Raw genomic sequence first — 27,357 nt, forward strand, 5'->3', positions numbered from 1 at the left:
GACTGAATGTTTAAGATTATCCTCACCTACAGCCTTGGCAAGTTAGAGGCTAGCCTGGGATACATGAAACCCAGTCTTCAAAACAAAGCCCTACGTATCACAGCATGACAATATAGCCCTAGTTTGCTCAGCCATAGAGCAGCTGCCCAGCAGTGGTACAAGGGGACAGAATACACTGGATGTGTGCTGCCAATGCACACATTGTATAATGATAAAACGCCCAGAAATCACACAGAATTATCAAACTAGGTGTAAACATGTGCTAATTATTCGCTGTACGAGCACAGTGCTTAGATGTAAATGCCAGAAACTCTCCCTTCATAATAGTTCCCACTCTAAGCGTGAGGTAGCCAAGCCACAGAAGGACGTCTAATACAAAATCTTGAATAAAATGATTAATATTTATGGTGGGTTCATAAACATCTGTTTCTCCAGATGGGTTTAATGTGACTTCATAAGCTTGCCTATGCATCTCGAATTGTACAAGTCAACCTAACACTTACCTAGAAGGATAAGTGGAAGAGCCATCTTATGTTTGAAAAGACAAATCTTTGAATACTAAACATATTTGGTAGCTAAAGTCTCCATTAAGTAATGGACAACTGAGCCAGCAGTGGTGGCGCATGCCTTTAATCCCAGCACTTGGGAGGCAGAGGCAGGTGGATTTTTGAGCTTGAGGCCAGCCTGGTCTACAGAGTGAGTTCCAGGACAGCCAGGGCTACACAGAGAAACCCTGTCTCGAAAAACAAAACAAAACAAAACAAAAAAAAAGTAATGGACAAGTGGTGAAGTGTAGAAAGCCACATAGATCAGCATATAAAATCATCTGAACTGAGAATTTTAGTGCACTCACATGAGAAGGGCAAGAAGACATCACTTCATACCGTAAGCCACCAATGCTGCTAGGGTTTTGAATATATAAACACTGAGTGAAACTCGGGTCAAAGGATACTTCCTGGGCACACCTTGTTAGGTGGAAGGCATGAGCTTGTGGATAGGACAGAAACCACTACATCAGGCTACCAGGATCTGGGACCTACAACCTTTGGGTGTCTCTCAAGACCAGCAAGAAGGAAACCTGATTGTTCTGGGCACAGCAAAGCCGCCATCTTTATTGCTGATAAAACTATAAGGTTAGTGAAAGAATATTAGCTCACAGACCTATATAAATGTTTAGAAGTTCTAACCATTTTCGTGTATTTTTAAAAAGTTTTCATCACAGAAGTAAAATTAATAATTCACAGTGTAACTAGGACAACTGAGTAACAAGTGTTACAGAAAGTGAGTACTGTGGCCCAGCAGTGCATGTGCAAGAGACACTTGCTCAGCCTGAGGCACTGCACGCTGCGTTAGTAAGTTCAATATAGTTTTATGATAATAGAAACAAAAAGAAGTTTAATGTTTTCAATTTAATTTTTCAATAAAAAAATGTGTGTGCATATGAGTGTGTGGGTGTATTTGTTCAGGTATGCGTATTCATGTACAGGTGTGTGTACAAATAGTGTGAATTTGTGTGTGTCTATGAGCTTAGCCAGAAGCATGCCCTGTTATACTGGTCTCTACCTTCTTTCCTTGAGACAGGGTCTCTCCCTGAATGTGTGGCTTACTAGACTAATTGGTCAGCAAGGGCCAGAAATCGACCTGTCTCTTGGGGTTGCAAGCATAGGCATCCATGTCCAGCCTTTTACTCTGGTATTGGGGATTGAAACCAGGCCCTCATATTGGAGCACCAAGTGGCCTTCATCCACTGAGCCGTCCTCTTGCCCCAAAATACCTTAACATAAGGTTGTAAATAAATATGCTTTAAGAATTAGACAGTATATCTAAAATAAAAGTGTAACTGCTGGCCCTGGCTCCTCAGTATGTGAGAAACATTTTTGCAATTAAAGGTCCTCATTCCCTGAATCCCCATCCCTCTCAAGCCAATTAACCAATCACATCAGATTATAAAGTGTAGCTCCCACCTGTAGGATGAGAAATAGCTACTTCCTGCCTGTCGATTTCTGTGTTAATGAAAAACAGAGGCCATCTTGATGAGATGTGTTTACTAGCCTGGTTCCGGTTCCGGGGCACCTTTTAACAAAAGAAGCTGCCTTTGTAAACTGAGTTTCACTTTGTTTGATTTTGCCCAAGCCCATCTCGTTTGTCTGTTTTATTTCTGAAGTGTCCCTGCAGCTTGAACCCAGAAAGGCCTTCAAAAACAAAACTGTTTGCTAAAATTAAAGTCCAGCTTGAGGTAAACCAGGGTGCCTAGAGGCTGCCTGGAAGTAAGGACATTAAGGACAAATTCCGAAGCCACAATGAACAATGGCTCTAGCCGGCTTCCTTGGGTGAGACTAGCTCTGTGATGCAGTTAGCAGCATTCCAGAAATACCAAGTTTTTCTAAGAAGATAGGAGGCCCTATGTTTTTTCTGCTAACCCATCTTAACTGCACAAAACTTCAGATCAGTAATTAAAGTTCTGAGAAATCTGATTGAAGGTTTGAGTCAGAAACTGGAGATTTTAGTAACCGAGTTATAGTGAGGAACAATGTGGAGGTAGCAAACTGTCCATCTGTGGATGGCAACAGTTTTTTTAATCTGGGAACTACCACATATTTAAGATATAGCTCCCTTCTCACCATGAACAAAGAGTAATGTAAATTCACTTTTACAATTTTAGTCAAAAGATAAAAAAAGAAATTACAAGTTACTAGGAGAAATAAATCTGGCTCATTGCTGTCAAAGATGGGCAGACACTGCTTCAGTGGGTCCTCAGGAAAGTGGAAGTGGCAGCTGGTCCCTTCCCCTGCAGCCACTGTGATCTGTGCCTCAGTGGAAACCAGAATTAGAGATATTTTAAAAACAAAATATCATTTATCTTAGTATCATATAATAGTGATTAAAAACAAAAGACTTGCAGCACCAGAATGACAACTGTGCTTTAAAAGCTGACCTCATCAGATACTCTACGGCCTGAGCTGACATGTAGGTAAAGCCTCTGGTCAGTCTGCTGGGGAACTGGGCCCTAGATCCAACTACAGTCCTGTCATTAGAAAAGGTCTAATGAACAGAAGGCAAGGGGGAAGAATGCACTTGGGATCTTTGTCCTTGAATGTGCCATGTGCTCAGATGAATGTTTTCAGTACTCTGGATCAGGTTAGCTCAGGCCGTTCTGATTTTATAATTTGTCTTGCTAAAACATGGTTCTATGGTTTCCCCTTCTGTTACTTGGAGAGTTAATGAAGCTCTTTTCTTCTGGTTTTATCCATCTAAATTCTACAAACACAATGTTCTCATAAACTAAGAAGTTCTCTTCTCAAGGTGGTCTGGCTTTAAAGTATCACAGGCATGCTGCTAGCAAAACAGAAGCAGAGCAGAGTGGTGTAGTGTGACAAAGCAGGTTCTTTTAAGCACACTGAACTTTTGTGGTAAGAACTGCAAAGGTCAGGTGTTAGGTTTTGTACTAGTGAGTGTCAGGATTAAAATTCAGCAAGGGAGTGTTGGACCTGTCTGGCTGATACAGTAGGCTTGATACACTTACTTGCTTGGAAACTCAGATCAAAGGACCTAGAAAGGTTGGGGGTTTGGGGTGGGGGGGAAGCTGATGTGCTAATTCCTCAGCAGTGTGTACAAAAAGCCTAGTGTGGCCCAAAGTGCAGTGGCCACTCCTTGGATGCCTTTGATCCTTATCTGGAAACTTTGCTAGCATCAGTCATATAATTGAGGCATGGTCTTTTATTGTTGCAATTAAAACTTTCCAAATGCACTATGTTATCTCTGCCCCAGCTAAAGTCCAGACCATTGTTTGAGAGGTGAGGCTAACAATCCGTCAGATGCTGGACTTGAAGGCCCAGCTCTCACACACCCCCAACCTGTGATTTCTCTAGCTTTTTCATTTCCATCTCACCAAACAACGTAATGGTCCTGAAGTTTGTTCATCCCTTTGACTTCCTTTATCACATAGAGATGGCAAACATTCTGTTGCTAACTTGAAGTGGCTCCAAGCCTGGAAGGATATTAAACCAGTAAAAGCTTATCAGCTGATGCATTGAGATGCTATAAATTCCAGGCTTTTCATTTTGCTTTTGAGGGTGACCCTAAGTCAACACATTAGTAAGCAATTTGCTGACATGAGATGGATCACTTAAGACTCTCCTGAGCAGACAGAGTTCACCTAAATGCTTTCGTTGGTTCTTTTTTTAAAAAAAAAAAAAAAAAAAAAAAAAAAAAAACAAAACATTTAGCCAGTATACTGTTTTCAAGTGACCAGTAATTGCTTTACATATCAAGTGCCTGGATTCCTGGTTATTAAATTTATCAAATATCCAAAATAGGAGACTTCAAAGAAAAAATGTTAAGGTACTCATATTTCTAAATTGAATTTTTATATTTTACCTGTTTATGTGAAATTCATAATATTAAGCATTAATTTTAAAAACTAGAACTAAGTTCACATGTTTTTCTTGTCATCCTTGCCCTTTGAATTACGAAGGTTATTAATTAACATAAGAAGTGAGGATATAAGAATCTCTGAAAACAAGAATTTGGCATTTCAGAAGTATTTAGTAGTTGCTTTGGATTGATTCGAGTGAGCATTCAGTAAATGTGCGTTGACTTTGCCTCACGTATCACTCTGCTGCTGACAACTGCTCGAGCCCTGCAGAGACTGCTGTTGCCGAGCTGAACACTCAGACTGTAAAGAGCAAAAGCATCCTTTCTGCTCCTCCAGAAACACCCGAGAGAGAGGCTTCAGTGTGTGGACAACTTTACATCAGTAGTGTTGTGCTTTTCAGCTCAACACTGGTGTTTTACTGAATTTTGCCACCAGAAGTCACTTCAAACTCTAGAGAAGCCTGTTCCTTTTCACCTTTTCCCTCCTCCAAGAAGGAATTTGTATTGTGCAGCTTCCAAATATATACATTTAGTGCATCTCATTTCTACTCTTTTGCAAACCTGAAGTCAATGTTTTTAGTGCTAAGAACTTTACATGGATGGATCAGTGCTTCCCTAGAGTTGTGTTACTCATCTGAGAAGATGTACACAAAATAGATAACACTGGCCCTCAAGGGGCCCAGAAGTCCAGTGGAGAACAGAGGAGAGATTGCTTTCAGCCCATGTCACGGCAACATATAAAGTGCAGGAAGAGGAAAAAGCAGCAGCTGTTCACAGAACTAAGCAAACACATGGGCCAGACCACAGAATTCCTTCAAGACAGCTTTTGCTGAAGTCAGTGGTGACAAGTGACACAGACCTGGGAAAAGCCAGTGCAGCCCCAGCTCTGACCACCTGAATTCTAAACCACAGTCCAGTTTGCCCTCCCCTAATCCCCCAGGAGCCTGGAGTTCAGGGCAGCAGCTCTGTCAGTGGTGCTCCTGCTGCTTCAGGAGCTCTTCCTTAAAGGAACAGAGTCTGCGGCCTTTGATCCTCATGGCTGTACACTGCCTGTTAAATACTAGCTCAGTCCCCACACAAATGGTGTAAGCCCTTTTCTACTTCATCAGGTAAGGCTTGTAAGTGATGAAGTGAAATTTAGTTTGGGTTGAATAAAATGCCTTTAGCCATCATCACATATGAAAGAAATAATTTTTTGTTTAAAAACAATTTCTTTCAAACTACTAAATTTTAAAAGAATAATGTTTTTGAAATTAAAAAGTTAAAAAAATAAGTGTGAGCTGGAAGTGTAAAGGTGACACTACTCTGTCTGGCAGTAAGTTCATCCCTGAGTTCCAGGCCAACCAGAGCTACACATTAACATTCAATAAAACAAAACAAAAAATATTAAATTTCAAGAAACAGTGAATGCCGTGAGAGCAGACAAGGAGAAGGGGAGGGGCAGAAAAGGACTTATTGGGAATAAGGGATATGGAAAGATAAATGTGAACAAAACAAGACATCCCTGGAAGGATGTCTTGAAAGGCCTGACAAGCAAGCTGCCTCGGGCCATCTACAAGATGGCAGGATCCAGTGTTTCACTAGTTGGTAGGCAACCTTATAGTGGAGTAGGCTTGGAGCTGGCCTAAGAGGCCACTGGAGGGTAACAACCATAATACAATGCCTACCAAGGAAGTGCTCAGGGACAGACAGGGATCTGCTCATGAATCAATGTAGGATCTTGAGGAAAGAGGCCTACAGTTGTGGTCTTGTGATTTGGGACCACATATCCAAACTTAGCTCTGTTTTGGAGTTAGGGAGGACCCCTTAGGCTTGCTGCTTGGGGTGCCTGTGAGATCTCAAAGTGAGGTGCTTCCTGGCCTGAACTCAGGAGTTAATAGTACTACAGTAAGCTGCAAGGTACACCAAGCAAAGGACAGAGACAAGAGTAGGAGTCAGCAGACAGCTAGCAGAGACGTGAGAGAACGCCATGTCTGGGAAGCCCTCTTATGTCTCATGCTCCCAGAAGGGAGTGACCAGGTGTGTGTGTGGGAGGCCCCTTGCTCCCAGCACGGACATGTTAAGAGAGCCTCCCAGAGGAGAGGGTAGTGCGATGATGACTGGCAGGTCTGGAGCTATGAATGGGAACAGCTGCAGCTAATGACAGTGATGCAGTCTATCTTTTTCACCTCAAGTCTTGCTCCACACTGCCACATTGTGTTGTCTTGTGTGACACTGCTCCTGGGAACATGTGAACCCCAGAAAGGAAACCAACAACAGAGCAAAGTCACAGTGCCACCAGAAGCCAACTTGGTGAACAATGAGATTATCGAGTTTACTTAAAAAGAGGATGGATTATTCAAAGGCAGATACATCACAGAAAGCGCAACACAGCATGGAGATGCCCTCTACATAGCATCCAAGTAGTTCAGCGAGCCACAGGTCTCACCTCTCCTCAGCAGTCCTTAGTTTTTATATAATTGTTGGGGAAGGGTCTTGGTTAGTGCTCAATTTCAGGGACTTCCGGAGACTGAGTTGTTTACTTCCTGGGTCTTAATCAGCTTCTTTCCAAGATGGAATTTGTACACAGCACTGGAGTCACTGGTGATCACCTTTCTCCCAGGGAAAGGGCCCCAGCTGCCCTGGCCACCATTACCTTCTCCTCTCAGTGGGAGTGTCTCACAGAAATCATAAATGGAGATACTGTTGGTAGGCTCCATCATCTTATTAGAACTGAGAAGAAAAAGTGAATGAATACAAAGGACAAAAGAAACAGCTTGAAGCAGCAAAGGGAAAGGATTTTCCAGATCTGAAGCTAAATCCGACCAAACTTGAGTTGTCTCATCAAAGGCCCTCAATAGGACATAAAGAGGGTCAGTGTTCCACCTAGTAAATGCTGTGGATGACCTTGGGCTGAGAATCCCAACAAGGCATTGAAGGGAAGAGTACCTGCACTACACAGACAGATGTCTCAGAGGTTCAGCAGAAGCCAGAAGGCTGGGCATCAACAGGGGGAAAGTAAACAGCCCAGAATTCTGTGTGGACTAAATGAAAAGCATGTGTAAGAACAGAGGCCAAGGGAGAGAGACCTGAGTTCACATGGACAATGTTGTTATGACTCTAAAAGCCTTCTTGAGAGGAGCACTGAAGATTTTATTCCCTAAAAAAAGAAAGTGGCCCAAATGGGAAGTCTGTGGTGTAAGTGGTACAGAAAGTGGGAGAGGGTTGTCTCATAGGCATTGAATCTGCCAAACAAGAATAACGGTGTGCCCCTAACAAGTTAAGACAGAGCTCTAGTGTTTGCAAACCTGGGCCAGAAGAGGCTAGTTGAGTGCAAGCATGCAAAGGTCCTCATATTGGCTCAGAGGATGAAGATGCTGGCTGACTCTGGCTGTGATAACGTAAGCATGCATCTATAGGTGAGTGAGAGCTAAAAGAATACAAGAGTTTTCACCTTTAAGGTGACAGAAAGAAAAGCTAAAAATAGAAACTTTTTACTGGAGAAGTCGGGTTTGTTTTGTTTTGAATGGGGGACAGGAAGATGGCTCAGCAGGCGAAGGCGCTCTGCTGTGGAGCCTGATGACTGGAGTTCAACACAGGACCTGCATGGTAGAAGAGGACTGACGCCCAGTAATTGTCTTCTTATCTCCATACTCATGCCATCATGTACACATCCACACAAACTAAATGCAGAAGTAATTTTTAAAATGGCGGGACAAAAAGAGAAGAGAAGAGAACACAGGCTAGACACAGCTGAACCGGTGTTGGTAATTACACAAATGGGCCTGGTCAGTTCTAAGGACAGCTTGTGAACACCCGTGTGTCGTCACACTCTGGGTCTCATTCACGGGCACAGAAGGAGCTCTGACCTACAGACAACCAACGAACCTGTGGGCTCCAGGTGCACAGGTGAATGAGAAATGGAGTTTCCAGGTGAGATACCAGCTGCCAGCAGATGAGCATGTAATTGTTACCTGTCAGTGCTGCACCCCTCTAACTTGATTCTCCTATTGTCTAATAAATTTGTCAGCTGTGAAGACAGAGCCCAGTGCCTCACCTATGCTAGTTGAGTGCACTGCCACTTAGCTCCTAGATTTTCAAAAAGAATCTGTGGATGGCCTTGAATGAGCTCTGTCTCCTGCCTCAAATGACACTAGTGACTACTCTTTAATGGCCTCATTTACTAAATTGCTTGTCTTTCCTAGGCATCAGAGTCCTATACAGATGGCCAAAGTCACTTGGCGTTGAATACTGGGAATAAGACAGATCTGACTTGATATGGGGAATCATTCAAATGAAAATGGTGAAATGGGCATATCGGATTGGAAAAATTAAATTTAGAAGCCTTTCAACATGATTACTAGAAATCTTAGCATTGCACATATAGCTCCAACTGCATTTTTGTTACACAGTGGCATAGTGTAACTAACTCCTAGATCTTTCAGAAGGTCCTCAAAGCAATTGTAGTATAACAAAAAGCTTGTAAAAGTATGTCATGTGCTGCGTTGCAATTTTTCCCAGTCTTTTCTCAATGAGTCCCTTAACAGCAAACCTTTTTCATCTTGCTCAGAGAAACCAAATCTTTATAGCCCAATTGAAATCCAGGAAATGTGAAGGAGACTGACTTCTGGCCCCATCAAACCCTGCAGCTGCACTGTCACCACCCACCTGAACATCTCCACTGTGTCCTTGTCATAGAAATTCAAACTTGGACTAAAGCAGAGCACAGTGCTAGAAGCTGGTACTACAGAACCATGGTGTCCTGGATCTAGGGCCTCACACTTAAGCTGGACACTCAGTGTGACAATGTGATCTCCTCCCTATGGAACATCTTGGTTTTTCTCCCCCTGTTTATCTTAAGCTGGGCAGCAATGAGAACCTGGTCTGAAGAACCTGGTTACAGGTTTCTCTACATGGAAAGGATGGGCCCAGGGAGGCAACACTGGTTGGACAGACATAATTATATTTATTAAGAACAAACAAGGCTAGGTGAGCTTATCTGTGAAGTGTGACACTGAGAAGTGTCTGTGAAATATAAATATGATTAGAGAGTGCTCTTGTGTGCCTGTCATGCCCACCTTCCATGATACTGGTATAATAGTAAATACTGTGAAATTTCATTTTCTATATTGATTATAAGATGCTGTGTGAAATGGTACCATGCTGTTATCAGTTTACATTTGAACTTCTGTCCAGAGGTAATTGTGAAGAATTCCCTATAATTATGTTTTAAGTAACTAAGACCACAATTACTGTGACATTTAAGCACCAGACCAATAATGTATATTTTTAATAAATGTTCCAATTAAAAATAAGTCATGAAAGCTTAATATATATACATACATAAGTATGTATGTATATGTGTATGTATGTATATGTATATATATATGTGTGTGTGTATATATATATAAATATAAATATATATATATATATATATATATATATATATTTTTTTTTTACTTTGGGACGGGGTTCCATGTAGCTCAGGCTAGCCTCAAACTTTGATCCCTTGCCTCAAGTCTCCTGAATGCTGAGATTATAGGTGTTGCACCATCACCTCCTTACTATCTTAAACCCCACTAAAGTTTAAGACATATTTCTACTAAACAATTACAGTACCTATAAGACTTAACTCTTAAAATATGGTGACAGCATCTTGAGGGAATGGCAGGCACAGTGTCACACCTTTGTAACTGGAGAAGGTACAACTCAGAGAGATCAGAGAATCACAGCAGGAACATGCAGATGAATAAGAAGCAGGCAGTGGGCAAAGCTAGCGGGAAGCTTGCCCAGGAACCTGTGACTGCTGTATCACATGGGCATGGCCCACATTCCTAAGTGTGTGTAACCAGTTCTCACCAGTGTGTGTTCAAAGTGCCGGAGTCCTGTGGACCCAGCAGCTCCTATTCATGCCATTAGGATATGGCTGCATGCTCGGCCACAGCCAGCCAGTATCTAATGCCCAAGTCATTTGTCCTAAGACCAGTTGCTTTCCGAAATCTGCTTTATCTGTTTATAGCTTTATAAAAGCCCAAATTTAAAGAACACTAAACTTACTTAAGGTGAGCATTTCAGATGGCATGCATATGTTGCCTCTGTACTGACACTACTAGTGTAGAGTTTAACCTAAGTCCCAAGGGGTCTGTTCTGTAGTGGGGCATCTTAGTTATCCATCTTGATTATCTGTGTCTGGAGGAAGACTTTTAAAGTCACTAGGCAATGACTGTTTCAAGTTGTGGCCTTAGAGCTTGATGAAAACAAGTCACAGATGACCCTCCTTCACTTTGGTTTCCTTTTCTGCTTGCACAAGAGCGTCTAGAGTCTGGAGTCGCAGCTCCACAGGGAAGACGGCTGGTGAACAACAGAAGCACTAGCTCTACTCCACGGTGCCTGGTAGCAGTGCCAAGAGCTCACACACTGCTGTGTCAGTCCGCTAGGATTCTAAATTCCCTCCTCTTGTCAGCTTTAGTCCCAGATGCATTCTGTGCTAACCGCAGCAAAGAAAGTATCCTTTCTTGTTTACACTTCCCTAAACTCTTGAGCTAGAATCCTGTGAATTAGAACAACAAGAGGCAGATTAGCAAGATAAAGTATAAACACTTACTTAATAAAGTCTCTTGTGACGTGGGCAACTTCTTACAGAAAGAAAGACCTGAGTCAACAGCTAAGCTCACTTAACGGAAAGTCCCCAAAAACGTAACAAAAGGAGACAGCTGAGGATGGTGAGACAGACAGCTTGGCCTGACCCTGTTCTAGATTCCTCTCAGGAACCCATCTTCAGAGATGAGGGCACTCCTGTTACATTACAGTGTGGCCACATAAAAGCTTCTGGAGAGAAGGGAAGCCAAGTTCCTTCTTCAGGAATGACTGTCCTCATTCAGAAGCTTCAGCCTATGGCTCTGTTCTCAGTTCACAGAAATCAGCCACCGAATCCTGTGCTCATACAACACCAACATAGACGAACTCTTCTCAGAGATTGACGTCTGCCTGGCGGTAAATCGTAGTATTCTTCAGCAGCTAGATGAAAGATGTGGCCAGGAGATCACTGAGGAGGAGTGGGAGAAAATCCAAGCGCAGGTAGGCTTCAGAGCAGCTTCCTACTGCCCTCTGCAGAATGGACTGCAGTCGCAGCCGGTCTGGGAGCCTTAGTGAGTTCTGCTTGGATGGGGACACCCAGACCTTTGCCATGAGCTCAGTCCTTCATTCTGAAACGCTCAAGTTCCATGGTGGGTGTTATGAACAATGAAAACCCAATGGGCAATCCTAATGCTTCCTGCCTTCTTCCTGCACCTGCAGGAGCCTAGGAAGAAAAACAGGGCTCTGCAGCAACTCAAAGCCAAGACAGAAAACTTAAAATATTAAATTGGAGGCTAAAAAACAACTTAAAACATAAAATTGGGGCTTTTAAAACTTTAACAGTAATAGCCAAATGCTTAGCCATTTTTCACTTTTCGTTTTTTTGGTTTTTCTATAACCCTGGATGTCCTGGAACTCACTCTGTGGATCAGCCTTGAACTTGAGATCCACCTGCCTCTGCCTCCCGAATGTTGGGATTAAAGGCATATGTCACCATGCTTGGCACAATTTTCCACTTTTAATTAAAAGGCACTATATATGTTATATTATTGGTGCTTCGCAGTTTTAAAGTATTTTGTTTAAAATTGCTTATTATAATCTACATCTCACATCTTGACATTTAAGGTTTTCAGTGGACTGTTGTCTTAGGCTATAGTTCCCACTGTAGGTCTGAGTGACAGGGTGGGGGTCACTCCTAAACAAAGCTGTGTCTGCTGTGTGCTGCAGGCTGCCCGCCATGAGATCTACGAATGTTCCATCTGCCTGACTCCACTCTCCTTCCATGGCGATGGCCGACAAGCAACCACAGGGACCAGCAGCCAGCGTCCTCGAGAGACCGTCCTCCTGTCCTGTGCACATCTGTTTCACAATGCCTGTCTCCTGGCCTTGGAGGAGTTTTCTTTAGGAGATAATGCTCCTTTCCATGTCTGTCCTCTCTGTCGCTCCTGCTACCAAAAGAAAATTGTTGAATGCTGAATTCATGCCCAGGGAGTTAAATCTAAGACTAGGACAATGTAGAGTACTGCACTGCTGAGGGTTGTTTGTGATGAGATAGAGGAAGTACACATAGCTATCTAACTGTGGTCTTCATTTCATAAAATACAGCTTGTGCATTTGTTGAGTTTAGTCACTTAAAATAAATGAGAAATGTGTTACTTAAAATGTAGCACTTATTCAATGCATAAGAATCTTCCTTTTATTTTTATATAATAGATGTATATTATAGATAATATTTTTATCATGCTAACTGGAAAAAAGTGGTATTCAACATCAAAACTAGGTAAATCAAATGTTAATGCTGGTGTTGCAGATTGAAAATCCATGAAGCCCACAGAATTTTTTGGTGCCAGGCCCCACAAGTGCTCAAGACCCTGTTGCTTATAATCAACTATATTTCTCCATATACTTTGAAATCACCTCTGAATTATAATGCCTAGAATAGTGTAAGTACTCTGTGAACAGAGTACTATATTGCTTAGGAACTAAGAACAGGGAAAAGAAAAATACGTGTACGTGTAAGCACACATTTAGTGGTTCTGTTAACCCTCTGAACTCCATGTTGGAAACAGAGACTGATGATGGGGCAAAGACTGGTGCACTCAGTAGCCAATGAGACGCATTGTTCAGTTGGCCCTCGCTACTGGAGCAGATAAAAACCCATTCAACGACATTAGCAGTATGGTAACGGAGGCTGGGGCATCTATCCTACAGACCTGTCAACTTCCCTGGCTCTTTCTATCTCAAGGATTTAAGTCTCCTTTGCCTCAGCCTTTACCAGGGAATCTGCTCTCTTCGGAGGAAGAGCATATTAAGATGCTGAGGCTGTGCTGGGAGGCAGTGCCCATGTGAGACAGTATCCAGCCTGGATGTGAATGCAGCAGAGAAGCAGGCAGCAAGCAAAGGTACATTCCAGGGTTCAGATCTGCTCCTTACACAATGTGAGTAGTATTTAAAATTACTTTATTTTTAATTTTTAACCCTTTTAAATGGTTTTCTTTTGTTGGTTTATAATATATACACTGATATATAATTTGTGAATTAGTATGTATATGTTATGCTCAAATTTTTCTTGATTAGATTTACTATTATAAATTTGGAGGCTAATTTGGAGAATACTTAGTGGTAGAGACAGGCTTCATCTCAGAGAGCCACTTTTCCTTCAGGAGACTCAGTTAAGAGGACAGTACAAACTTTTACCATTCCATCATGTCTTTAGTCAGCTGTCACATGGAAATTAGCGCTGATTGGAATACATCATGCCAGTAAGAGGGTTCAGAGGCCATTGGATGTGATGTCCCTCTCACTGCAGCTTCTTCCTCAGCACAGTCTTTACTTTAATGAGCTGATCTCCCCTCAGCTTAGCAGATGTCTCAGCATCCTTGCAAGATTAATCCTTCTTCTCACTGCCCACTCCCATTTTTACTTTCTTTCTCCCCACACTGTGGACAGACATGAGTTCTTCCACACTTAGAAATCTTTACAGTTGCTGATCTACAGGACCCGACCCATCCCTAGGCACTCTGATTACTAACTCACGAACTGAATAGGACACTGCCAAAGGAGCGTATTTTCAGGGCATTTTGGTCCAGAAGTTGTTTATGTGCACCAACAACAGGTGTTCTGAGGCTTCTGCTCTCAAAGCAGTAAGAGCTCAAAAACCGGTAACAAGCTAGGGTACAGTCCAGCCTTACTGAGCTTTTTGGACTCTTTTTTCCTTTCAAAGTACATCAGATCTTTCAAAGCCACATCATTATAAAACTGTAATGTTACATAACCCTCTAACTATTAGCTATCCTTACCACTCAGGACACAGGTAATAATTTAAAAACAGGCTATAGGTTTTTTGCTACCTTTAGTTCCTACACAAGGCTCAGTGTTGGGCCCTGAAACTCTTGGGCCAAGGCTGACACCAACTTCTCAGACCATAGCTACTAAGTTTAGCCAGAACTGAACCTACTTCAAATTTTCTGAATCCTAAATAAGATTATAGGTTTGAATAGAGAGAGTAAGCAAGGGCTTCAGGAAGTGTGTGGCAAGGATAGCACTCTAAGCTAGATGCTGCTATTGTTATTTTCAAATTCTAAGTCCTTACAAGATACATCCAAAAAATTGGTCTCCTTTTAGAATCACATCATCTTAGATATCTGCTTATTGATCTACATTAAGTATTGACTGCATTTAAAGAATAAAGGAGATTCCCCATGTTCCATGGACAGGCAAGCTAGGGTGGTTGCTTGTGGGGTGGTGGGCTGTGAGAGGCAGCTGGGTTACCTAGTGGAGTGGAGGCCTTGAACTCCAGAGACCCTAAAGGGGCGGTTGGTATTCAGCCTTGCTTCTGGGCACTTAGCTTCAACCATCCACAGCCCCTCCCAAAGAAAAGTTTCTGGCCTTCGATCACATAGCACAGGTAGAGGGTGTGACTACAGGCTACAGAGCCTCAAGACATCTCCATATTCATGAGATACCTAAAGGCCAGAGGGTGTAGCCAATTAAGCATTCCTTCCCAGACCCTCCTCCTTGCAAAAGGTATTTAACCTCAGACCTGCCCTGAGAACAGGGGGTACAGCTTCATCTACTTTCATCCATGACAATAAACCTTTTAAAACCATGGACTACCTCTTGTCTTTGGGGCCCACCGTGGGGGACCGTGGAGAAGGTCTTTAACTACTGAGCTGTCATCCAATATCCCACCGAGGACCTCTCTCTGTTCCACGGAGCCCACCAACTCAAGCAGAGATAGCCAAACCAGCCGAGGCCCAGCCAAGCAAGTCGCTGTGACCAAGAGTCTCATTTTCCTCCAAGGGCACTGCAGCTAATCTCTTCCCCTCTCCACTTCTCGGTCCTCCGAGGTCTCTCAGTGGCGCCTGGGAGCCCAAGGGTTTGAGACCAGCCGATCCCTGTCCACCTTCTTGCCTGGAGGTCCCTAACCCAAGAGCTCCGCCCCTGCAGGACTTCAGACTAGGATCTCCCCACACCTGGAGTGGAGCTCTGTAGCTTCTCATAGCCCCATGTCTGCCTGGCGCCTTGTGGAGTGAACTCAGTCAAATTCTCACACTTCTGTCTCCTGAGCCATGGTTCCAGCCACCTGGGGCAGTAGACACCCTGGACACACAACTCTGCCCGACAGGACACATGCCCACGTGCCAGCTACAGCCCCACAGTTACTCACATTCTAAGTCTCATCAACACACACAAGAAGTAGGCCTCCAAGATTTGTCTGCTGTCTGAGAACTTTGAACAGGCCAATGGAAGTCACTGGAACCCAGCAGGCCTGGCCTGAACTACCTCTTCACTCAAGAATGGGACAACCTCAAACACCTTTAGTTGTTTTGGCTGTGTTTCAAAGACATGAAATGGGGGTATACATTTCCTATTTGACAGTTCAGAGCTGCCTGTGTGTCAGGAATGAACACTTATTTCCTGTCCCCATGCTCTTGCACAGCAGCCCCACTTCAGAGTCTCAGAAGCAAGCTCACAATAAGACATACAAGACAAAGTGACCTGCCTGTAGCCTGAGCCAGTGCAGGTCTGTGAGAGAGGAAAGGCCAGACTCTTCAAACAGTAAGCAGTGGGGACAACCTGGGGTCCCAGAAACATGGCCTATGTCCTCTAAGTTTCTGGGTATAATACTGTAGGAACTTATGTCCTTGGTGCCAAGGTGTCACGTTTACAGCAGGACTTTGCACTGTAGTTCTTGAGAGAAAAAAGACAATACTCAGAAAACTTTTGAGGCAACAAATTTACCCAATTAATATTCAAAGCCAACACTAACAACAAGAAGTGTATTAGTTCCTTCATACCACATTCATTATGTTTCCCAAATGGAAACTTATCTCCCATTTTTTTACTAATAGGTCAGAAAATAGCTTAGTTTGTGCCTGGTATTTAAAAGAAAATAAACATCAGAAAGTGCCAACATGGATCACAAGAAAAAATGCCACTGTTTTGTTAAGTCCTTATATGTGTTTTGGTGTGCATGTAAACTCAGTTACAAAGGACATTCATTTCTTAATGTGGATTGAAGTGTGAAGCCACCGGTGTCCGCAGGCTGTGCACACTTCCAGCAAATGAGCCGGTGTGAACAGCACTGTAGAATGCTGGATGAAGTTCAGTTCTTCTATGGAAGAAATCAGAAGCAAGTCTAATGAGCTTGAATCATTAAATAATCTAAGATGCATGTGATAAACCATTAACACTACTTTTGGGTTGCAAAGAAATGTATCATAAATCCACAACAGAAACCAGAAAATGTCTTTCTCTTCCTCTAAGACCACTATGCTCTAACACGGAACCAGAAGCAGCTTGTCAACACTCTTGAATGTTCATCGTGATAGAACTAAAGACTAGATATATGGTTATATGTGCAGGGACTTATAGACCAAGTATAAGATTTTTTTTCAGAACTTTAATTTCTAATAATTTTAAGTCACAATAAAAGTACCTCATGGAAACAAGACTAACAGAAAAATTGAAAACAGTATGTAACAAAAATTTACCAGTGTGTCTAGACATATGAAAAGTATCATGGCAGTTTAAGTTTAAAATCAGTGCTGCATATGTTCACACATTTAAAGATCCTATACTCTTCTGCCTAAATGCATTAAATACTGCACCCACCACAAGCAAATACATAGACTAGAATAAACGGGAATCTGTGCTGCTGACTATAAGGACCACCTACTGTGCCTGGCCCAAGCAGAGGTGGCAACAACTGCTGCAGCCACCACAAGTAGAAGCACATAGCCCCATGGGTGGTGAGAAGCAGAACCAACAGGGTTCATTCTGATTCACCACCAGCCCCAAAGGTATGACTGAAGGACCTAACTGTGTTTATGGACAGCCTCACAGGGTCTCATATTTAGATCAGACCTTATTTTACATAAGATAGATGCTAGATTGATAGACAGACAGATAGATGATAGATAGAGATGGATAGATGATAAATAGATCTAAAATATATCTAGAAAATCTGTAAAAAATGATGTTACAATGTATAAAATTTGTTATATCCTCTCATCAAGATCTATAAAGTGCTTGGTGCCCTTTTTGTTTAAATTGTATTAATTATTTTTATATGTAGGAGTGTTTTTCCTTCACTACATGCCTGCAGATCAACCACAGAGGGTCTGACATTCAAGGTAGAGACAATCCCTAAAGCGCACTTTCCATCCCATCACCAAATATCTCCAGTCAGTGTTTTAAAATTCATTATTTAGGACTGGCTCATCAGATAAAGGTACCTGAATCACACCTGGTGAAAGGAAAGAACTGACTCCTGAAAGCTGTTCTCAGATGTTTACTTATTAATGCCTCACCCTGTCTGTCTGTCTGCCCGTCTGTCTCTTTCCATCCCTTCTCCACCTCACATACACACACACATTAAGAAAATTAGAGACAGACATTGAAAAGTTCAGCATTTTATGAAATTTTTGAATACCTTACCTTACAGAACTCTGTTTGGTTGTGTTGGCAAATGGTATGCACTGTAAGTGACTGCAGTAGAAAACTGCTCTGACCTCTCCTTGGCTTGGTCTACTCAGAGCCTGGCATTAATGATCAGGTAAATCTTAAATAGTCAACTCGCACTGTGCTAGTGCAGGAGCTCACCCTTAGGAGTCTACCAGTACTCCCTGGAGGCATTCACTGACTCACTCAGAGCCACAGCACCAATGCTCCTCTTCCCTAAAGCTAACCTGGGTGTCAGGGAATGCCATGGTGTAAGCAAAGATGAGAACTCGATGACTTATAAGCATAGAGCTAAATCTTGTTTTTTTTTTTTTTAAGTGAAAAAAAAAAATGCCAGATACTGCCTTTCATATATTTCCCCAAAAGAAGCTAAATTCAACAATTTGAGGAAAAGACACTTTACTTTTTTTTTTTTTCTGAACACAAACCCTGTTTTGTCATCCGTACAGTGCATGTGAGCACCACTCTCTGTGAAGTGTGTGCTACCTAGGAACAAACAGCATGCACTCGTTTGTTTTAATCAGTAGACTCACGAGTTGAGAAACCATCCCAACAAACTAAACAACTGAATAATTATGAGCTCATATTCCACTGCACCCACCCTTCTGTGGAGAACCTGACCTTTAAGTTCTAGATATCACACTGGTAACCTTCCTGAGGTGTGGACTTAAGGTGGTGTATATGAAAGTCACCGAAGCCTGGGGACATGAAGAAGAAGCAATTTCTGTCTTTGGGTTTCACAGGCACAACAAGCACAGAGTAGAGTAGTTTTTGAAAAAAGGTTTTAAAAAGTGAATGTACATATAGCCTATAAGGCAAAGTCTAAGTTACATGTGTGTACAACACTGGCTCTGTGCTGTGAAAAGTATTATCAGGTGCACACACACACACACATTGTCCAAATCTACAATCACATGTGCTTCATACTGCAGCTTACCACAAAAACATAGTCCTGGGGCTGCCCACCGAGGCTCAGATGTGAAAAGAATCTAGTATTTTCCACTGGCTCAAAGTCTAATGATTCTGTAACATGAATCAGAAAATCTGCTTTTGGTTTTTGTTTTTTTTTTTTTAAGGAAATAAAAAAAAAAATGGTAGTTTGTTCCTAGTACAGCAGTTTCCAGGACCTTCTGAAAATGCCTTGGGGTACCAGATGACTTTCAAGCAGGCTTCTGCGCAGAACCAAACTTCTCAAGGTATAAAGCAAAGTGTAAGAATGTCCAAGTCTTCACCTCTCATCCAGATGGCTCCTGCTGCAGACACACAGCTTTTCCTCAGTCTCTAAAACTCAGGGTTTAACCAAAAGCTATAAGGTCAAGCAGAAAACTCAAGGAGAAACAGATGAGCAGTGCCAAGTTGTAAGTGCTTATGAGAAGGGGCACTGACAGGTAGGCCCAGACCCACCAGAGTGTACAGCATCTATGGGAATGTCATGAATCAGGAGTTGTCGGGACTTGCTGTAGAGTGCTACCGAGGCAGTCTCACAGTGCTTTCTGATGCCCGTTTGCAGAAGGCTTTGTAGTTTCTGAATCCCTTGAGGTATCTGACAAGTGAAGTTTGTGAAGTCCTGTAGAAAAAAAATAGGATAAAAATAAGTGAGGAAGGAGCATTGCTAAGGAACTGGGTGATTCAGCAGCAAGACAGCTTTCCTGTGTGGCTGCAATGCTAGAGATCAAACGGAGGGCCTAAACACAGTAGGCAAGCATGCCACCACCGAGACACATTGCTGACCCAGGAACTACACTTTTAAGATATAAGTAGGTTCACTTCTTAAATTTGAGTATGGCACAGGACTGATAAAACTGCAACAATGTCATCTGTAGACCTCTCCCAAAACAGTCCACTTTGGACAACACCACTACTGTTGCTACTGTGCAGTAGATGACCTCTGTTGGGAATGGAATTGGTTGTTAAAATCAGACTTAACACCTTGGACCATTTGAAAATATATTTTAAAAGGATCTTTTTTATACGGAGAATTGTCCCTAGGTAATATACAAGAAGATAATAGAAAATATTTGAAAAAGAAAATAAACACATCTCTTGAATTTCACTCAACTCTTGAAAACTGCACTATGTCTTATGGCCACACTGATGACTTGATACACAAGGACTCTGGCTTAAAACTTTAACAGAAGTTACATAGCAAAATGCCAACACTGGTACACTCCAGCCATCTTAGTTATAGCCAAGCTGGAATTGATCTGAGATCCTAGCTAAAAATGATGTTTCAACTAAACTCGTGATTGAGGGTGTCTTGGTTCTACGGCATCTGCCTGTTTGCAATGTGGCTGATACTATGACACTAAAATTCATAAATTATCTGGTGTTTCAGTTGAAATGAGATGTGGCTTTTCATTCCAGGACAATATTCCAATCAGCTATCCTCTCAGAGTTCACGTTACAAATAAAATACACATGGAACAGTAACCTGGTATTTTTTCTTCAAAGATCATCCTTTCAAACACCAAGGTCATAAGGTTGGTGCTCTGAGAAGCTTTATTGCTGTGCCTATAGTTTAAGCTTTCTGAAATTGGGGCCTTAATGGATCTATCAATATGTTGCCTCTTGAAATAGCTAAAACCACAACCTCTATGGGGCATAAGCATTCAAGTGGTGTCAGGCAAATGAGCTACTGCTAGCGTCTCCAACAGGAAACCATCGCTTTTCCTTACTGCTGTGGAGTAAATGCTGCAAGTCTGGGAAGCTCCTGGAGCACTACTCACTCTACAGTACAGACCCTGGACTATGTTCAGCATTGTGCAGGAATAATGCAGCAAAGACATATCACTCGGAGCAGGCTCTGATACCACAACAATACAAATGGCTGAGACATGACAGCAAACACCCTATCCTGTCTATTCCAAGAATGCTAACATTGTTTTCCAGAGTTATTTGGCTTACTGGAGAGAATTATAGGTTGCCTGTTCACTTAGAAAATCCAGGTCCTCCTGAAACTTCAAGTAAAAAATAGTAAAAGGCAAAAGAATAAATTTTGATCCTTAAAAAAATAGTAAAGGGCATCATTCACTACAAAACACAAAGTTTCCACATCAAGTCCTCCTCACCACTATCATAAGAACCAAGGGCTCACTGTCATTCTTAAGTTCTTATGATGTCCTCAGCCCTGTTCTGAGAACCCATAAGAATGACCACAGTTCCTACTCACACACCTTATAGATGAGACCCTGCAGTACAATGATATAATTCTGATCCAGTCACATCAACACACAAGTCAAGAATGGGACTGACAGCCATGCACACTGAGAAACTAAATAGACACAAATATCAAAGTCATGATTAGTAGGAAAAAATATTCATAAATCTCAAGATTACCTAGGGCCTTGAAAAGTTCTTCTCGTACAGCTGATGTGAATTTTCTGATCAAACACAATGTTGTCACGATGGCAAAGAGTAAATTGTAGGATAATACAATATAGAAATTTCCCAGCCAATTAAATCTTCCAAAGTCTCCAAGTAGATCGAATCTAGTGATTCCTGTTAAAAAATAAATAAGAGTTCTTAATCAAGTGGGGTGTGTCCATACCTGTAACAAATGCAGTTGGGATTAGGCCAGACTCAGACTGACTCAGTGGTTTGTGAAGTTCTGTGGGAAGACTCTTGCCATGAAGCATACAACTGCTTCCTAGCAGGGCAACCCAAGCCATCCCTGTCACATTCCAGTCACTTGCATGTGATACACGGGAGACTGGCATGAGTACCCATCACCTTTTAGGGTTCACGTCTACATTAAAGAGCAAGCTTGGGTGCCATTCACTAGAGCCTGTTATTCTCCACTAATATGGTACATAATATGATGTCTATTCCACATCTACAACTCATTTTCAGTGGCAACACTTTACACATTCTTCATCCTCATCACAGAACTGAATAAACAAGACCACTTCCTTCCAATATACTACACATTTATAAAATCAGAGTGGGAAGCTGGAATGTATGATGACTGCATCATAGATGGATTTTTAAGCTATTTAAATTCACTCACATATAAAAGTTGTCTTAACTGAAAGAATATTTCAATTTATTCCCTGAGTATATGTCCCTGGGCATGAGTGGTAGGATTTTCTGACTATAGATAGGTAAATAAACCCTACAAGTCATGTGGCTGAGTGGAGTGGGAAGGAGGGTGTGGTAGAATCTTGAGGAAGACACTGAAGGGCTAGATGGGGCTATATAACAAAGTTACAAGATGCAACAGATACTTCCTATAGGATTGGACAAACACACCTATGTACTGCATACGCTATAGACCATTTAAGGATTTTATGGGTGATTTCAAAAATAATTTTGACTCAATATCACATCATCAACTGACTTTTGAATTTGGCTTTCAGCCGTGATCCAACACAATTCTCTCAAACACTACTGAGCCTCATGGAGAAGCTTACAGACAGCAGAGATCTTCCTATGCAAACAGTGCAGCATGAACAGGGAATTTCAAATTTAGCTCCATAGTCACTCTTACCTGGAACCAATGCATGTAAGTCTGAAAGACATTGGCAAAGTGTTTTTAAAATAGGTGAAGGGTTAATGAAGACATTAGATAGCACCTTACAAAAAACTTTAATACCCAGATACCAGAAAAGCCTTTAGTGCCTGCCCTCTATTACTGTAAAATGATGACAACTTTGCCTTCAGTCTTTCAGTGCTAAGCCTAAAAGAAAGGACTCTGTTAAATGGACTGGATGCCTAATCTGATACTTTACTTTTCAAAACACAACATTTAACTGATGTTAGTAGCTATATAAAGAGTTATGGTCCTACCAACACAAACCTCAAGGTTTCACTGAGACCCCCATACTAGCAACTGAATTGATTCCCAAGATCAAAGATCTCCATATGAGGCCAGCAAAAGCTACAGTTATCCCACGAGAAAGGTACACTCAAGCTTCTGCATCTATAAGGCTCCTAAAGGAGAAGCTGAGTGTGCCCTGGATGGTGTCTACTACTATGGGTAAGAGCAAAAAGAGCAGGCTGATATTCATTTAACACATGGATTGTGTGTGAATGTGTGCACTTGATTATCTATTACTATATGTACCACTGGCATTCTATATAGATAAAATCATCTTAACAGTGATACAGATACAAGGTCCATATTCTCTTCTCATTAATGAATCTGTGTGGGTATACAAAGACCACTTGGGACCCCTGTCGTATGCCCGTAGATAGCTTTGCACTGTCAACAAAAAAGCAGAGCTGGGGGGTTCAAATCGGTCATGCTGAACATAGAAGTCCTAGAACAGTGAGCGTGGTGGTCATAGACCCTAGAAATGGACTCCACTGGACATAACAGTATGTCTAGGCAAAAAGCAGTCTCTTACGTAAAAGCTTTGTTCCAGGCAGACATATAAAGAAACCCAAGAGAAACAAAAATGCTAGTTCACAGGGAAGATGCTATTGCTTCATTTGCACTTTAGAAAAAACCTGGGTCTTGACCAACCAAAAGATTATTCTGGATAGCATATATAACTCTTAGAAGCAAAACACCAATCATTTCTCTGAAATTCTGGCTAGATGGCTTTTGTCCCAGCAACAATTAAATAAAAATGTCTTTTTCAATTTGAAATTATTGACACTTAAGAAAAAGTAACAGTACTGATGTAAAGCTTATTTATTATATAAATGTACAATACTTCCAAACTTCTGGACAAAGATAGCATGGTATTAAGACAGTGAGTTTTAAAATAAAATAAGATTAAACTTTGGTCAGATATCTTCACCCATCCCTTCACTGTTAAAAGGGAAGCAACACCCCACACACACACACACATACACACACACATACACACAAAGTAGCTTCATTAGACAGCAGTGAGGCAGTGAGGCACAGGGTCATGTGACCTCGGCAGAACACTTCATGACAAGCAATGCACTGCCTCTCCCACAAGGACTCAACTGAGAATGTTTCATGAGTAATTCCTTCAAAAACAAGCTTTTCTCTATTCACATGTTTAAAAGAACTGGTGCACAAAATACAATCAGCACTAAGGAGCATGCTGCTCCACCCACAGTGTAAGTCAACAGAACTCATGTCCTTTAGCCCACCTGAGTCAGCGCCTACTCTGGGCAAGCATGTTCATGTTGGCAGAGCTGCACGAGGCCATTCAGAGCCTTGGTAGAGGGTGGGACACAAAAGGCCTGAGAGGGATGTTATCAGTAAATTACACAACTTGGCCTAGTACACAAATATCTGACCCAAAACACCTATGATTTTAATGTAAAAGTGCCAAAACAACACGTGTTCTTATCAAATTTATTAATAAAATTATATTAAAAATTATTCTCTAAACTCAAATAATGATTAGCTTCAACACCATCTTTTGCTATCTCTAAGTTTTCCAGTTTCTGTAGGATCTAACCAGCTCTTAATCCTATCAAGAATGCTTTTCCTGTTTACACTGTGCTTTTCCTTTATACACCAACTTGAGGCTTTTAAAACTCTGTATATATTTAGTAAGTTCAGTCTCTTTCTCTAGCTTCTGCACTTAGGAAAGGCTGTGGCGACTGGAAACAGTCATGTCTGGGTTTCCTGCTCAGGTCTTTGCTGGGCCTCACTCCAAGCAACTCTCTGCTCCCTAAGCTGTTCTCATGCTGAATGCTGAGTGCCTTCTTGGGACACAAAACAGAGTAAGGTAAGTAACAGTGTTAATGAATGAAACGGACTCCAAGTGGCTGATGACTCACTCTCCAGAGTCCCTGGAAAAGAGCTGCAGAGATGCTTGGCCAGTGAAGTTCTTTGCTGTGTAAGTATGATAACCTAAGTTCAATTCCCAAAATCTATGAAAACCTAACATCAATCCCTGGGTGCTGCTGGCTACCCAGCCAGACTATTCTAATCAGGTGTGTTTACAGCCTATTACCAACCCTGTCAGGAAAATTCAAGGTAGACAAAGCCTGATAGCACATGAAATTGACCTTGTATGAGACTATATGCGCACGCGCATGCGCGCGCACACACACACACACACACACACACACAAGCATAAACATCTACGCTAGTGCACACACACACCACACAAATGCATACGTACCACATATATCCAATATACACATATACACACAAGGGGACACACACAAACACACACACACACTGTCCCTACAGAGAAAGTTTTCTGTCAAAGTCTGCAATGTAAAGGGGAAGCAATGCAAGACTATTTTGGAAGTTTGAAAGAAAATAATCTAAACTCTCATGCCTTCCAAATCTTCTTCTCAATATCTTCCAAAATAAAGCTATCTTAGACATCCAAACAGCATGGGATTTATCAGCAGCAGACTTACATTCCAAGAATGTTACACAAGGTCTTAAACTAGACCACAGAGCTGTAGTAACAAAAACAGCATGGCACTGGTACAGAAACCAGAGCATGCGCCTTTGATGTAGAAGACACAGAAGGAAGCCACAGCCTCTGACTCTTGACAAAGGAACCAAAAGTACTAGAGAAAGACAGCCTTGTTAACAGTGGTGCCAGAAAGACTGTGTGTCTACAGTAAGAACCAAAACTAGATCCTGCCTCCTTTGCACAAAACTCAACTCAGAATAGATTAAAACTGCAGTGTAACCTGACACTTTGAAACTACTAAACTAAAGGTGTAAAAAAAAAAAAAAATTACATGCACAGGCACAGGATTTCTGGACAGGAACCCACAGCTCAGGAAGGCAACAGCAAGAGGAGACATACAGGACTGTGTCAGACTAGCAATCTGTATGATGACAGAGACAGAATGAAAGAGCCTACAGTAAAGAAGACAATCTGTGGCATCTATATAATCTAACAAGAGATTAATACATATAATATTTTAACAAAAAAAATTAAACACCAAATGAGCAAATAATTCAATGAACTGAACAGTTCTCAAAAGAAAATTTAAAATGGCTAATAAATACATATAAAAAATGTAACATTTACCCATCAAAATGCCACTAAGATTCTATCTTACCCCAGTCAGAACTGCTTTTATCAAAGAAACAAAAAAAAAAGCAACAAATTCTGGTGATGATGGGGGTTGGGAGTGGGAAGGAGACCTATTCACTGCTGGTTAGAATGTAAGCTGTTGTAGCCACAATGGAAATCAGTATGACAGTTTCTCAAAAAATTGAAAACTTAATTTCCATATGATTTAGCAGTACCCCTTCTACTAATACATTCAAAGGAATCCAGGCAGCTTAAACTGATAGACTGTGAACATCACTGCCACTGCCCAATTCACAAAGTGATAATACCGCATAAACCTTAAGTAACTGGGCAAGTAACTTCTCAGTTATGTCTACAGGCCAAAAAAGAATGAATTTATCTCCAAGAATGCAGATGAAGCAGACAGGGAAACAAGAGAGAGATGGTATGGATAGAAACAAGAACAGATAGGATCACACCAGGAATCAAATTTGATATGAATACTCTAAACATTCAAACCCAAGCAGGCTTATGCAGCTATTTAACATAAAGACACAGTTTACAGTATGGGGATTGAAAAGTATCATAAGGAAGGTAAAATGACTATTTTAACATGACTCAAAGGAGACTTCAGGGAAGAGTTACTAGTTAAACAACGATCCCCACTACCATAATTACAAGGGCCAGTTCACCTGGGACCCCACGCTTATGCAGCCTGTACCGAGCTTTAAAGCATACAATGCAAGCTGGTAGAAGTACGGGAGAGAGAGGCAGGCTCACCATTGTAACCAGTGTTTTGCAGTCCTCTCAACAGCAGTGTAAACAAGTGAACCTAGGGAACTAGAGGGCATGAGGACACCTGCCGACAGTGGAGCTAGCACTGCAAGTCAGCGCACAGAAGCAGCAAGCATCCTGTTCTTTCATCTGTGCCTTGCACACAGGCTGGAAAGCCTGCTCAACAAATCAAAATGATGCCCCACACACAAAGTGCATTCCTTCACATTGACATCAACAGAGAAACTAAAATAAAAATTACTAACAAGCAAATCTCTCAAATATCCCCAAATGTTTGGGGAAAAAATACCATACTTTAAAATATCCCCTAAGTCAAAAAAGAAAAAGAAGAACAAGTATTTTTCACAAAATAAAAATTAAAATGCTCTATGTGAAAGGTTTGTAGGTTGATAAACAAGGGTGATATAGCTATGTAATGGGGGCAGCACAGGGAGGTAGCAGTTGGAGCATGGGAGTGCAGCTAACTACTCAGATCAAAAAAGGAAAATGACCTCAAAGATCACTGACCTCAGCTCCAATTGCAAGTAAGAAAATGTTACTCCCAAGGTCTCAATCAGTAAACTAGAAAGAAAAAGGGGAAAAAAAACAGAAAAATGCAATGAACACTGCTTCTCTAAGAGGATCGATAAATCAATACATGTGTAAGCACACTGCTCAGGCAAAGAGGTAGAAAACACAAAAGATCTGTGTAAGTGCTAAGTCTCTACTTCTACTGGTAGCTGAGGGAGCTGCCCACAGACCTGACACTGTT

At 41.7% G+C, this 27,357-nt stretch overlaps 2 protein-coding genes across 5 annotated transcripts in view; one reads left to right on the top strand and one right to left on the bottom strand.

The window, feature by feature from the left end:
* The window catches only part of Rnf32 (ring finger protein 32), a 34,218-nt gene extending 19,181 nt beyond the window's left edge, over positions 1-15,037 (top strand). The window contains exons 8-9 of the mRNA XM_034518807.2: positions 11,263-11,430; positions 12,157-15,037. Coding sequence (XP_034374698.1) covers positions 11,263-11,430; positions 12,157-12,405 — 417 coding nt within the window. The 3' untranslated portion in view covers positions 12,406-15,037. The remainder of the gene's footprint in view (positions 1-11,262; positions 11,431-12,156) is intronic.
* Positions 15,038-18,949: 3,912 nt separating this feature from the next.
* Lmbr1 (limb development membrane protein 1) overlaps positions 18,950-27,357 on the bottom strand; it is a 140,455-nt gene continuing 132,047 nt past the window's right edge. For all 4 annotated transcript variants that reach the window (XM_034519153.2, XM_076913287.1, XM_034519146.2 and 1 more), the window contains 2 exons: positions 21,232-21,393; positions 18,950-19,462 (listed from right to left, as the gene is read on the bottom strand). In XM_034519153.2, coding sequence (XP_034375044.1) covers positions 19,377-19,462; positions 21,232-21,393 — 248 coding nt within the window. In that variant the 3' untranslated portion in view covers positions 18,950-19,376. The remainder of the gene's footprint in view (positions 19,463-21,231; positions 21,394-27,357) is intronic.

This window comes from Arvicanthis niloticus, chromosome 15 (assembly GCF_011762505.2).
Source record: "Arvicanthis niloticus isolate mArvNil1 chromosome 15, mArvNil1.pat.X, whole genome shotgun sequence".
NCBI lineage: Eukaryota > Metazoa > Chordata > Mammalia > Rodentia > Muridae > Arvicanthis > Arvicanthis niloticus.